Source organism: Sitophilus oryzae, unplaced genomic scaffold (genome assembly GCF_002938485.1).
Source record: "Sitophilus oryzae breed Bouriz unplaced genomic scaffold, Soryzae_2.0 scaffold_811_pilon_pilon, whole genome shotgun sequence".
NCBI classification, from domain to species: Eukaryota; Metazoa; Arthropoda; class Insecta; order Coleoptera; family Curculionidae; genus Sitophilus; species Sitophilus oryzae.
The window spans coordinates 519,132-532,849 of NW_022147430.1; the positions used below are offsets into that span (position 1 = coordinate 519,132).

Below are 13,718 nucleotides of genomic sequence, written 5' to 3' on the forward strand. Positions count from 1 at the left end.
ATTTAAAATTATGTTATTACGGTGCCCGGTGGCGTAGAGGTACAGGCTCTCGTCTACCAATCTCAAGGTAGTGGGTTCGATTCCCACACCCGGCATTGCATCAGCCAACTATTTTATTAAAATAAAAATAGTTTGGGTACCTAGGTCGACTCAGCCTTAAATGAGTACTTGGGATTCATAATCCTGAGGTAATAATAGGCGGTTGAAGCGTAGTGCTAGCCCTACATTACCTTCCTTGTATACCGAACGGCTCTAGTATGGCAAGCTTTACCTTGCTATTCCCAAGGCGTCAAACGCTATATACGGGAGCTATTATTATTATTAAATTATGTTATTTATAATTAAAATTTATTAAATCGGATTCAGGTTGTTTTCGTCTAAACATAATAAAATTTTGATATAAATAATTATTATTTTTGTACAAGAAAAGCTAACCTAATAGAAAACTCCTCGCTGTAACGTCATTGTAGTCCTTGTCAGGATAGCGTGTGTATTATTGGTTGCCGTATGCAAAACGTTAGTTTATTTATTTAAACATCTTATATATGCAGTATACAGGGTGTCATTGAAATGGTGTAAAAAAAAAATCAGGGGTGATAGTACTCCTAACCCCCGGTGTTTTCAGGTACGGATAGCGTGTTATAATCTGCCAGATATATTTTAATTGGCGGATAGCAGAAAAACGCGTATCTTCACCTATAGATAACAGTATCTATTAGATAAATTAAACTTATCTCCCAGATATCCTATCTGGCGCCCGAACTGCCAAATAGTGCTTTATTTGTCGGATAAAAATTTGACGCATGAGCAAAGGCATGAGGAGATATTGATTTTATTTGATATTTGACAAAATTGCTTAACATAACCAAGACATAGTTATTATTGAAGATTTCGTTTAGTCCAATAAATTCGATTTTAGATTATTTGGAAAAGACTTACCTATTCTGAGTATGTAGGCTATAATCATTTTAGAACGTGCGGGGTATAAACACCAATAAACACATTGAAATGGTGCAAAAAACTATTGTTGCTAGTGCCGGACTTTATAAGGACTGTTACAAAATAAAGAGAGTCTCTGTTCTGTTAAAGCATCAGAACGAAGAGAATGCATTAAGTTAGGATAATAGTGATAAAACAGTAATTTATAATTCCATTTTATTTAAATCCTTTCAATTATAAACCATTACTACATATTATATAAAATGCTAATGTTTATCTGTGTAGTCTCTACTGAAGTAAAGACTTGCTCTAAAAAGTTGCTTTTTTTATTAAAAGATAGCTAAATGGCTCTTCTAAAAACTGTCGTCGCCGCATTTTTTGTTTTTCATTTAATTAAAAAAAAATAAAAAGTATTTTTTTTTCCTGATCTCGTGGTGGATGCGCCAGACTTCAACTAGTTTTTAATAAAGCTCTAAAGTAGGTAAAAAATAAATAAAACTTTTTAAATCAAACTATTTATTTCATTTTTAATTCGCATATCTTAATTCATTAATATTATAACAGGAACCTTATAAAACCTGTTATTCAACTCACATTTGCTTTTATTTCTTTTGTGTTACAATTTTAGTTTAATTTCTTGCACTATGTACCTTATACCGAATGATCGAAAAAAAAACGGCATCCAGTTGGCTGGGAAATGATGTTCGATGATATTTCCCATATAAATTTACATATGAAATGACAGCAATCTTTATTTCATAGCCATTGCTGACGCCGAATTTTTTTCGATCATACGGTACATCTCTTCTCCATGCTGTTTTTTAAGTAACTCTCTAGCTAAACCTTGCTAAAACATCTGTATTGTGGTCCTTTGAATTCCAGTTAATTCAACTTTGTTTAGACAAGATTTTTCCTTTATTTTTTCTTTTTTTTCTGAAGTTCCATCACTTTGAGTTCTTAAAAATAAAAGTAATATGACAAAATTGTTTTTATTTAATTTTTTTTATTAAATAATTTGTACATATAATGTGTAAATGTAGCAATTATTATAGGTACTATTCATTTATTATTATTAAGACAAAAGTATAAGTGCATTTATCTATTTTATAAAATAAAAACTCAACTTAATTACTATCATTGATGCTATCCTACCTATTTCTTTACTATGAGAAGCCCTAGAACAACATATTTGTTATTACTAACAGTCTTATGCTATTTTTAATTTTCAATATTAATAACTTACCAGATGGCGGTTTTAGGATTGGTTTATAAATCTCTGCTTGCACTTTACCTGCTTCTTCCATATTTTCTATTATCAATTGTACTAAAATGTTAATATAATAAATATAACAGTAATATTATGTAATTAAACTATAAATTACTTACAGATTATTTTTTCTTGTTTTAATTTCTTATAAATCGCATTCCATCAATAGATCTATTGCACCACCACCACTGCTGAAATTGAATTATCTTTCCCTTTTTCCATAAAGGTAAATTTAAATAGCCTATACCATAATAGGACTAGTTGGAGTTGGAGAGAACACAAAATATATTTTAGTTGAATTTTATTGTTTTTATTTTCATTTTGACGATCTTTTGACAACTGAACAATAACCTCACATTTTAATCTAACGATTTGAAATTCCGAGTTTTTGTCTCTGTCTGTTGTATCGACTTTTCATATATAACCATCTCAATTTCAGATATCTTATATTGGCAACACTTTCTCTACGAAGTGTCTACCAGGCGGCCGTCCTCCAAATTGTTATCTATAGGATTATTTTGTATGAAAATACTCAAATGTTATATCCTATAGATATCAGGCTCTAGAGTGTTTATCTTTTAGATGGTTATTTGTTAGATAAAAGTTATTTATTTATAACTGAAGAGACCGCGCCTAAAAATAGTAAAAAAAAGTCCCTATAAGTATAGGGCGGAAAATGCATATTAAGGGAGTTAGGGGCACTAAAAGGGTGAATTTAAAAAACGGTTGTTTTAAAATTGTAGGCTTAAAGAACGAGATAAAATTTCGAAAAAAAATCCTCTGCCATAAATTTTGACCCTAAATCAAATAGTGATACTGAAAAATTATTTGGAAAAGCGGAAAGGGTAGTTTTTGCAAGGGTAGGGGGTTGTTTCGTGAATAACTTTTTTGAGGTTATTTTTTTTGCAACGTGGGTTCATTTTTTGAAAACTACATACTTTTTCCTACAAAAAAGGTACTCTTGGTACATATCGCCTAGAGCGATGGTTTTCCAGAAAATTGAAGGCAAAAAGTTTGCTCTGATGGGTTGGTATCAACTTAAACTTATGAAAGTTATGGCGGTTCAAAAGTAACCAAGTAGTTATCAAATAATTAATTGAACAATCAAAATTTTATGATTTTTAAAATATCTTATTGCTTTAAAAAACGAAATAATCCACTAGATTTCTACTTCTATGGTCACTTTGACAGCTTTGGTTTACTCAGTGCCGATTAATACTGAAGAGCAACTACGGCAACGCATTATTGACTGTTCCAATCAAATTCGGACAAACACCAAGGATATTCCACAAGGTATGCAGATCTTGGAGAAGAAGAGCAGATGTCTGCATTGAAATGAATGGTGGTCACTTTAAACATTTACTATGAATGAATTAAGGAATGGCATTATTTTAATAAGGAATTTTGGTAATTGGTTTATTTCGTTTTTAAAGCAATAAGATGTTTTAAAAATCATGAATCATATTTTGATTTTTCAATTAATTATTTAATAACTACTTGGTTACTTTTGAACCGCCATAACTTTTATAAGTTTATGTTGAGTTAGCAACCCATCAGAACAAATTATTTGCCTTCAATTTTCTCGAAAACCATCACTTTGGGCGATGTGCAACGAGAGTACTTTTTTGTAGGAAAAAGTATGTATTTTCAAAAAATGAACCCACGTTGCAGAAAAAATAACCTCAAAAAAGTGATTCACAAAACAACCCCCTACCGTTGCAAAAACTACCCTTTCCGCTTTTCCAAATAATTTTTCAGTATCACCATTTGATTTAGGGTCAAAATTTATGGCAGAGCAATTTTTTTCGAAATTTTATCTCGTTTTTTAAGCCTACAATTTCAAAACAGCCGTTTTTTAAATTCACCCTTTCAGTGCCCCTAACTCCCTAATTTTCCGCCCTATACTTATAGGAACTTTTTTTACTATTTTTTGGAGTACTATCACCCCCCGATTTTTTACACCATTTCAATGACACCTTGACTGATTACAAAATGCTCAACTACACATGATATTTAATGTAAAATATATAAAAGGTAAATTACTTAATAAAAATCTATTTATATATTGATTAGTTCGATTCTAAAGATTATTAGAAAATATTAAATTATACAGGGTGAGTTTTAAATAAGTGCAAATATTTTTGTGGCTGGTAAATATCGATAAAAGAAACATTTTCTTTTTGCCGTTTTTTCAAGTACAAAATAACGACGTAGCGTTATTTTATTTGAAAAAATAAAAAACCATGTATATTTTTTATTCATATTTTGAGAACCACAAATTTTTTATGGGATTGCTTTTTTGTAAATTTAACCTACTGCCTATGTTGCCAAACCTACAGCTTTTTTAAGCCCACAATTTCAAAACAACCGTTTTTTAAATTCACCTTTTCAGTGCCCTTTTAATATGCATTTTCTGTCCTATACTTATAGGAATTTTTTACTATTTTTAGGATTTTACGATTTTTCTACATCATTTCAATGACACCCTGTAGAAAATTAATTGTAAAAATCAAATTAGATACTCGTATAATGCATTTTTAAGAACAGTCGTAGTTCCCAGCATCACCTTTTGCAGGCATTCTTTTTAGAGTGCTTCCATATTTTGCTTTAATATAATTACTAAACAATATCGTAGGCACTTAGTAAGCACTTAGTCATAATCCACAACACAAACTGAACGTATTTATATACTCTGTAGCTCTAAAAACTTTAAAAACACCGTTTTCACATTTAAAATCGACAAAATAATTGACTCAAAATTTCTCAGCTGTTATTTTTATAAGTTTACCATAGGCAACCAATAATACACACTATCATGACAAGGACTACAATGACGTCACAACTGTCCGCTGAAGCGCGGGAAGAGGCAAACGTACGTCTTATGAGGATGATCAATCCTATTAATTTACCGTTCATGGTTTTTGTATACGAAAAATGGGGTATTTTTATTAAAGCGTAAATTATTCAATACGCTTATGCTCATAGCTGACTAAACTTTAATCCACCTGGCCTTGATTCCCGATTTGGCATTTTGTAAAATGACTGAAAACAGACAGTCTTTTTGCAGAAGTGTATAGAAAACATCATCATTGTTTAATATGCCTAATTCTGATTAGGCTTTTTGTAAAGTGACTGAAAATAGATAGGCTTTTTGTAAAAAGGAATTTTTACAAAAAGCCGGCATTTTATAATATGCCTAGTCTTTTTGCAAAAAGCCAGGTTATTCTATACACCTGCGAAATATAATATGGTTAAATACTGTATATAATATGGTTAAAGTTTTTAATTTATTAGCTTATATTTTAATTGGAAAGCACACAATTTTACCTTGAATAAGAGGAACCTGACTAAAACTTCCAGAGGTTAAAATATCAATGGGATTATCAGTAAGAAAAGCAGTGGGATTTGGTTTTTCCACCACTGGTCCAAATGGTCTTCTTTTGCTACTGTCAAGAAGATTCTGCAATAATTCATCAGTTCATATTATGTAGGTAGGTACCAAATAATTTTTTGTAGGTACGTACATCAGTAATTTTTATCGATGCGGAATACAAGTCAGCTACTGGTGCGTTTACTAAAATTTCTAGGGCTTCCTTTTCAGTTTTTATACCGGGTTTTAATAAATTAGCCAGCTCAACAGAATTTTTTTGGCCCCACGCCCATGGGTTTAAGGCTGAACCACTTTGCATTATGGCCTTGTGAAATAGTCCTTTAGCAGACGGAGATAATATCTATAAGAAAAGTATTGTTTTTAGTATAAAAAATTGTGGAATGATAATTAAAATCGCCACCTATTTCAACATATCAAATATCGAAAGATAATTACATATTTTTCAGTATCAATGCATTTTTTTCATATGTTTATGTTATTTGCCTGTTAGAAAATGTTGCACTCTACTTAAAATTTTAAAATAATTTACCAAATATTCCGTACCATGTTTCATTACCAAATATTCCCATACAGCACATCAAATCACATTTACGATATGTTTGCATTATTAAGGTGCGTATTCATTATCCGCACGAACGAACGAACGAATGTTCGCTAGTGGTATGAACGGGGACCGCACGATAGGACCGCACGAGAAGACCGGAGGCATTTGTTGGCGAACGCCTTTGATGTACCGACTCGAAACGGATGGTCGAGCGAACGAACGAACGGCCGCATGCGTTCGGTCACCGTCTTTCGATACCGCACTTTCATTCGTTCGTTCGTTCGTTCGTTCGGATAATGAATACACACCTTTAGATGTAGACACAGGGTGACACAATTCCCCCGATATAAATATGCTACGTTTACACATTGTAGTTCAACACGTATGCACAAGGGTTAAACGTCCGCCTCACATCTTGTGGTAGATAAAACTACTTCTTATGAACGAATTTAGGAAATAATACAAGTTTTGATGCCTAACTTTTCGTTCTTTTTAAGAAATATTTATTCAATGATACCAATTATATCTTTTTAGAACGAAAATTAGGAAGGCAAGACTTTGTATTTTCCAAAAGTATCTCGATCGTAAGTTCAAGAGAAGTAGCCTTAAAATTGTTCCATTTTTGTTTTGTATTAAATGTACCATTTTTCTTCCATAAAATGGATTAAGTGGTTAAAAAATAAAATTCTTATATTTCTTTATATCATGGAACGCAATAGCGCAAATAACACAATAATAATTATTATTTACACTGCAGAAACCAGAAGTAAGAAAACACTGTAAAAGAACAGAATTTGTATCAAAATGTATTAAAAATATAAGTACCTAGTATAACAACATACTAAAATGGTAAACACTGGTATATCGCCACGATTTGGTGGACTTCGTTTAGTCATTTTTTTTTCTCCTCTTTTCCCTCCAAACAGTTGGTTTGTTAGCATACTCATTCATCGAGCACTCTGTTGGACTTTATTGTATTTTATTTCCAGATTAACAATATCACCCTTAAATTCTAGATGAAACTGATTATTGAATATTAAACATATCTGTATATTGATCCATCAATAACTTACCGAATATCACTGTATTCTTTGAAGTGTAAATCTTTCTTTCTCTGCTCCATTTAGATTTTTATTATTTCCAAATTAAAAAAAAAAATATATTGCAGAGCTAACCTCTTTATCATTACACGAGAATATTTGGAGTATTCATTCATTGGAGTCAAAATTTGGTAAATTGGGTATCGAGTAAGGGAAGAGTCGCCGCTATAATATTAATAATACTCTTAGGAAGGTGTAACAAGGTAATTAAAAACTTGTGCTTTTAAACATTTATATAGAGCTTCCGAATGATAAAACAATAATGGATGCTAACACATACCACTCCTAGAAAGGAGAAAGGAGAGAGGACACATAAGATACACTTGGTCGGTGTATCTACGCTGAGTCTATCCGCGCGTGCGCACACCTTCATTTCATGCTAGAATGTAGACACAACAGTACACTATTACAAAGTGTCTATATAGATATTTATATTATGTGTATACGTCACATTTTTATAAGGTGTGTACTATAGGCACAACTATGATACGAAGTATCACACATACATATGACTTATACATTGTATGTCTCAAATACCGACGTCAGATTTCATCATTTTAATAATTATTTGTTACGTTACAAAAAACTCTTTAGAATCTTGAGTGTATACGGTGTATAAACTAATAAACACTGTATCACAAAATTCGATCAATATAAACCTGCGTGTATCTCATATGTATATGTTAGAACTAGATGAACACTTAGGTTCACTTTAACATGTTTTGTTTCTCATGTGTCTCCCTTGTAGAAACGTAATTTCATTTGGACGTGCTGTATGGGTTTCGTCAAGGTTAAATAGGTATTACCTCCCCAGATAATTTTATGAAAAAGTTGTATTAGACTTTTTTGAAGAGGCGTTAAAGATGTACTTTTGTCTAGAATTTCGTTTCATTTGGAATAGTCATTTAAAAGTTATTTGCGAAAATCTACTTTCACATTAGTGAAACTTATAATATTGTAACGTTTTTAGTTCGTTACATGTCTTTTTCATATATAATATATGATGTCTGGCCTAGCATCACCGGATTCCCTCTCGTTCAGGCCGGATAGTTTATTTGACACGTAATTTTTACGTTCCCTAGTCGCCAACCCTGTTATCGTTCGACACAACCCTGTTATTGCTCTGAGGAGGTGCTGTCAACATCGCTTCTGTCAACTGTCTCCGTGCTTAACCTCACTTTGTTTTGACGCTCTGTTGTATCCCAGCTTTTGGAAATGGTGATTATTTAAGTCTTGCTGTATAATTTGAATCAGCTGCTATTTCGAGGCTACAGGGTAGAGTTACGGATGTCCCAACTTGTATTTGTGTTTTGCTGGCACGTTGGCGTCCCTTTTCTTTTGTCCTCTAGAATGTCACATGGAAGAAAGGACATGTTGTTTATTATTTATTGAGCCCTCGGAAGTATTTCGTGGGTCCAAGGTACGGACTGTGTCCAAGGTACGGACTGTATTCAAGGTACGGACTGTGTCCAAGGTACGGACTGTGTCCAAGGTACGGACTATTTCGAAGGTACGGACTGCGTCCAAGGTACGGACTGTGTCCAAGGTACGGACTGTGTCCAAGGTACGGACTGTGTCCAAGGTACGGGTAGTGTCTTATGTACAGACATTATCTTATGTACAGATGTCCTGTGGACGAGTGTCCCCAGTAAGAACGATTTTTTCTTACATCTAAGTGCCACAGCGTGGATGTAGCTTGAGTCCCATGCTGCTTCACTCCCATTTCTAAGCCTAGTCAGTAGCTACGGCTGTAAGGATTCATGGTGTACCCAATCTGGCCCCTTTTGTTGTTTTGACCAACAGGATCGCCGACAGACAGTACATAGATGCTAGACCACCTCACGCTGCTACTGTTTGAAGCAAGGTTACATAAAAGAACAGCTAAGTGTATATTTAAGTTCTAGTTTTACATTTAACATCTAAAATATTTTCAGTCTTAAACAATAACGTACATCTTAAGTAATATCGTACAGACTATGTTCAGTGGTTAGATTGTTAAGAACATTCATGTCGATATAATCTTTAAAATATAATTTAGATCTTAGGTTTCATTGCATTACGTCTTGTAATGGTATTACTTTTATAGATATTATTGCACTATTTTAATAGATGGATAATCAAACATAGATTCTAGAATCTACAGGTTGTAACATCTTCGATTTAGCATCATATGGAATATATCGATTTAATTAAAGTAATGCTACATTTCATATTTTCTCTTAAACTTTACATGTCCTGTATTTTATCGTAGTTGTTTTCATTGATATTTAGTACGACTCTTACCACCACTTTCTTTGACATATAACCACTATATATTTACTAGAACTCTACAATGTCATGTATCAGCAAAGAACGTCATGAATAAATATAGTCATTAGTTTTAAGTATTATACAACTGTGTTTTCTTTCTCTGTACATGTCTGGCGCCCAATATCTATTTTTTTGTTTATTGTTATTAATTAGTTTTCTTTCCAGTGAAATACCTTATCCACGACTGCTCTCCGATGAAAAGCTGCCGTTCGCAGTGGTAGTTGTTTAAAAAAACGCTACAATATGGCCAAAAAAAAGCAAAAGAAGCTACAATTAAAATACCAACAAAAATTTGATTGTGTCATTGTCAAATTCGATGTCATTTTGTGTAGAAAAATTTGAATGTACCAAATTGAGTAATTTTGTATAAAATAATAATTAAGATTTTCTCAACTTCTAAAAGTTACGAAGGTTAAACAGCATTTTGATGAAAATAGTATGCCCGCTCTGTTAGATTTGTTCGCAGGTCAGTCTCCGGAAAGCCTATACCGAATAAGTGAACAGTTTAAAGAATAAACTAGGCACAGGTTTGAAACTAAAACAAAAGTAATTTAACAGGAAGAAAACAACAATAACTTTTTGGAAATGCCGTAGAATGGGAATCCCAGTAGGAAAAGACACTTTATATACTTTACTCTTTGCCGATGACCAGGTCTTAATAGCGGGAGACAGAGACGACTCCAGTTATATGTTTAGAAAACTGTATTAGGCATATTCGAAATGGGGCCTAACAATAAACACAAAGAAGACGAAGTACATGGTAGTGGGTGATGACGAACGTGAGGATTTGGATGTAGGTACATAAATTTCGTGATCTTCAGCTGTAATACAGCTGAAGATCACGAAACAAATTAATTAATATTATTAAATTATGTAAAAATTTTAATGTCAATTTATTTTTATAGTGTTTTTTTTTTGTTTTGCCTCGTTTATTATATTTTTAATTTTTCGTGTTCTTAAAGTACGCACTAACTGTAAAAAAACGAATATAAAGTCGAACGTTTTCGTCGATTTTACACAGGGTGAGTCTGGCAATACTGTGCATAACTTTGTATTTTGCTCGCTTTACGAAGGTTATAATAGGGAGTTTTCGCATTGAAATGTAGTAAAAATTTTGAATTTTTAATTATTTTTTTTTCCTAGAAAAAGTGGTTCATCCAACAATTTTTGTCTTTTAAACTATTCCATTAACTATGGGATCCACATTAAAAATTAAAAAAACCTCGAATTCGTGGGGACCTGTTCTGCACAAGACCCGGGATTACATTTTATTAATTGGCAGAGCTTAATAAAGTTCCTTTAATTACAAATATTTCTTTTTTTGTTTGTTAAATTATTGCGGATGTATGTGGTAAGAGCGAATGGTCGAGTAAAGAACAGCAATCAAGTCATACTTTGCTAATGCTATTTTCTGTTCAACTAATTCTTTTGTAGATAATCATTCAAATTCAGAGAAAAATAACCATCCTTTCCAAACCAAATAAATTCTTGTAAACTAAAAAAATGTGACATCGAATTGGACAATGACAAAATCATATTTTGCTGGTATTTTAATTGTAGCTTTCTATTAGACCATATTATAAATTTTTAATAATTTGCATATAGATTTGTGCAAATAACTTTTAGATGCCTATTACAAATACAGGGTTGTTCACCACATACGATACGGAGTATAGTAGCTAAATGATTAGATTTTTACAAATTGTAAGTTTTGGGTTTGTTGAAGGACTATTAGAGCTACAATTTAAAAATATATTTACAAGATACAGAGTGTCCCAAATAAATAAAAAATATCAAAGTTGTATTTTTTTAAATGGAACACCCTGTATATTATTAGATTTTTAGTTTCTACGATTAAAATAAAGGTAAATTTGATTACGGTTTATTACACTTAAACCTTACCGTTTTTAAAATATTTTCAACTTTGTAAAATTGCAGTAAAAATTTTAAGGCTTTCTTTCTCGGAGGGTATTAAAGTTTTTAATGCTAAATATTTACTGAAGTTTATTTATTGATCAGTTATTGTGTTGCAATAATAAAAATTATACTACCTTATACAGAGTGTCTAAAAATTTATTTTAAATAATTACTAACTTTAAACGGCAATAACTTGTTTAATTTAAATGGAACACCCTATATATTTTATGATAATCAGATACACAATTTAATTGTCTATCAAATTGTATTATGCCATTTTTTACCTATCTCTTCAAGTTTCCGTAGATAATGCATTTTCTTGTAATTCAGAACTCATTTATCAATATACCCATCGAATACTGACATTTTAGATTATTTTTAAAGATGTACCACATTTTTAAAGAGTACAGACACTAATATTGTCGATATAGTTCGATTATTTTATTTATTAAAAAAATAAAAAAAAACTGTTTAAATATTTGATAAAGAGGACCAATTAATATGATTCCAGTATTCAAACTGCATTAATTCACTGTTTGCGTTGATTAATAACAATTGCTCCAAATACCAAAAAATGAATTTGGTATGTGTATTAGACAGTCAGTGTGGTAAAAAGTAACAACTTAGAAATGATATTTCATTTTTTGTCAAATTAATGTTTATTTATAACAACAGAGACGTTCATTTTCATAACTTATTTATTATATTGATTTCTGATTCAAATCCACATTAATTAAGAATAATTTATTAACTAACACAATTAAGTATGTAATTAATTAGTATTTGGGCGGAAATAACGGTATACTCTTTTATAAAGATTTAAATAGTTTTCTTTTTGCATACAAATGGGCTAGTAATATTATCGTTTTGCTAAAACGAGAATATTACTAGCCTGTACATTTTGTACATTTGTTGCTCTAAAAATAATCTAAAATGTCAATATTCCATGGGTATATATATTTGATAAATAAGGTCTAAATTATAAGAAAATGCATTTTCTACGAAAACTTGAAGGGATAGGTAAAAAGTGGTATAATACAATTCGATAGACAATTAAATTGTGCATCATATTCTCCTAAAATATACAGGGCATTCTATTTAAATTAAACGTTAAAAAAAGTTATTGCCGTTTAAAGCTAGAAATTATTTAAAATAAATTTGTAGACACTCTGTATGAGGTAGTATTATTTTTATTATTGCAACACAATAACTGATCAATAAATTAACTTCAGTAAATATTTAGCATTAAAAACTTTGATACCCTCGGAGAAATGAAGCCTTAAAATTTTTACTGCAATTTTACAAAATTGAAAATATTTCAAAAACTGTAAGGTTTAAGTGTAATAAACCTTAATCAAATTTACCTTTATTTTAATCGTAGAAACTAGAAATGTAATAATATACAGGGTGTTCCATTTAAAAAAAAATCAACTTTGATATTTTTTATTTATTTGGAACACTCTGTATCTTGTAAAAATATTTTTAAATTGTAGTTCTAAAAAAGTTGTAAAGTTGAGTAGTTCTACTAAAAATCTAATCGTTTAGCTACAATACTCCGTGTCGTATGTGGTGAACAACCCTGTATAATGAAACTTTAGACAAAAGTATAACTTTAATGCCTCTTCAAAGAAGTCTAATACAATTTTTGCATAAAATCACCTGGGGAGATAATATTTGACCGTTTCAAAATTTACATGGGATTTCCTATGTCCTTAAATCTTACAAACTTTACGGTCACTAAATTAAAAAATCAATTTGCCAGACAAAGAAAATGGAAACAGTTATTTCTCTCCTTCGTTCTTTATTTTGGTCAAAAATAAAGGTAACTTTGTATTAAGTTGTTTTCACTTAATAATAGATTTTAAAACATTGCCATTTTTTTTTTCCTTATTAGTAAAAGCATTTTCCCTGATAGATCATAACTACCCACGGCGACTGGTATTCACTACACCGACTAGTAACCGGAAGTAATTTAGTTAGCTAATAAGTTAGAAGCCACTTACCGAGTTAATAAAAAAAATATTTTTCAAACACAAGTAGAGAGAGTCACTAGTTATGTTCAAATTATCATTTAAGAAGTGAAGTATCATTTGACTAATGGCTATGTTAAAACTTTTGCTTATTACATCAATCTAAATAGTTTGCAAAGGCAGTCCGTGTAAGGATTGCATTACCGGTTTATCGATTAACCGGTTAAAATGTACTAAAAATACGCAAATCCATAAGTCTGTATACAATATCAAAATTCTA

General features: G+C 31.2%; 1 protein-coding gene across 2 annotated transcripts in view; it reads right to left on the reverse strand.

Annotated features, from left to right (window-relative positions):
* LOC115889161 (cocaine esterase-like) overlaps positions 1 to 13,718 on the reverse strand; it is a 56,424-nt gene that overhangs the window by 8,566 nt on the left and 34,140 nt on the right. For both annotated transcript variants that reach the window (XM_030909104.1, XM_030909103.1), the window contains exons 6-7: positions 5,731 to 5,937; positions 5,534 to 5,666 (exon numbers count right to left, since the gene is read on the reverse strand). In XM_030909104.1, coding sequence (XP_030764964.1) covers positions 5,534 to 5,666; positions 5,731 to 5,937 — 340 coding nt within the window. The remainder of the gene's footprint in view (positions 1 to 5,533; positions 5,667 to 5,730; positions 5,938 to 13,718) is intronic.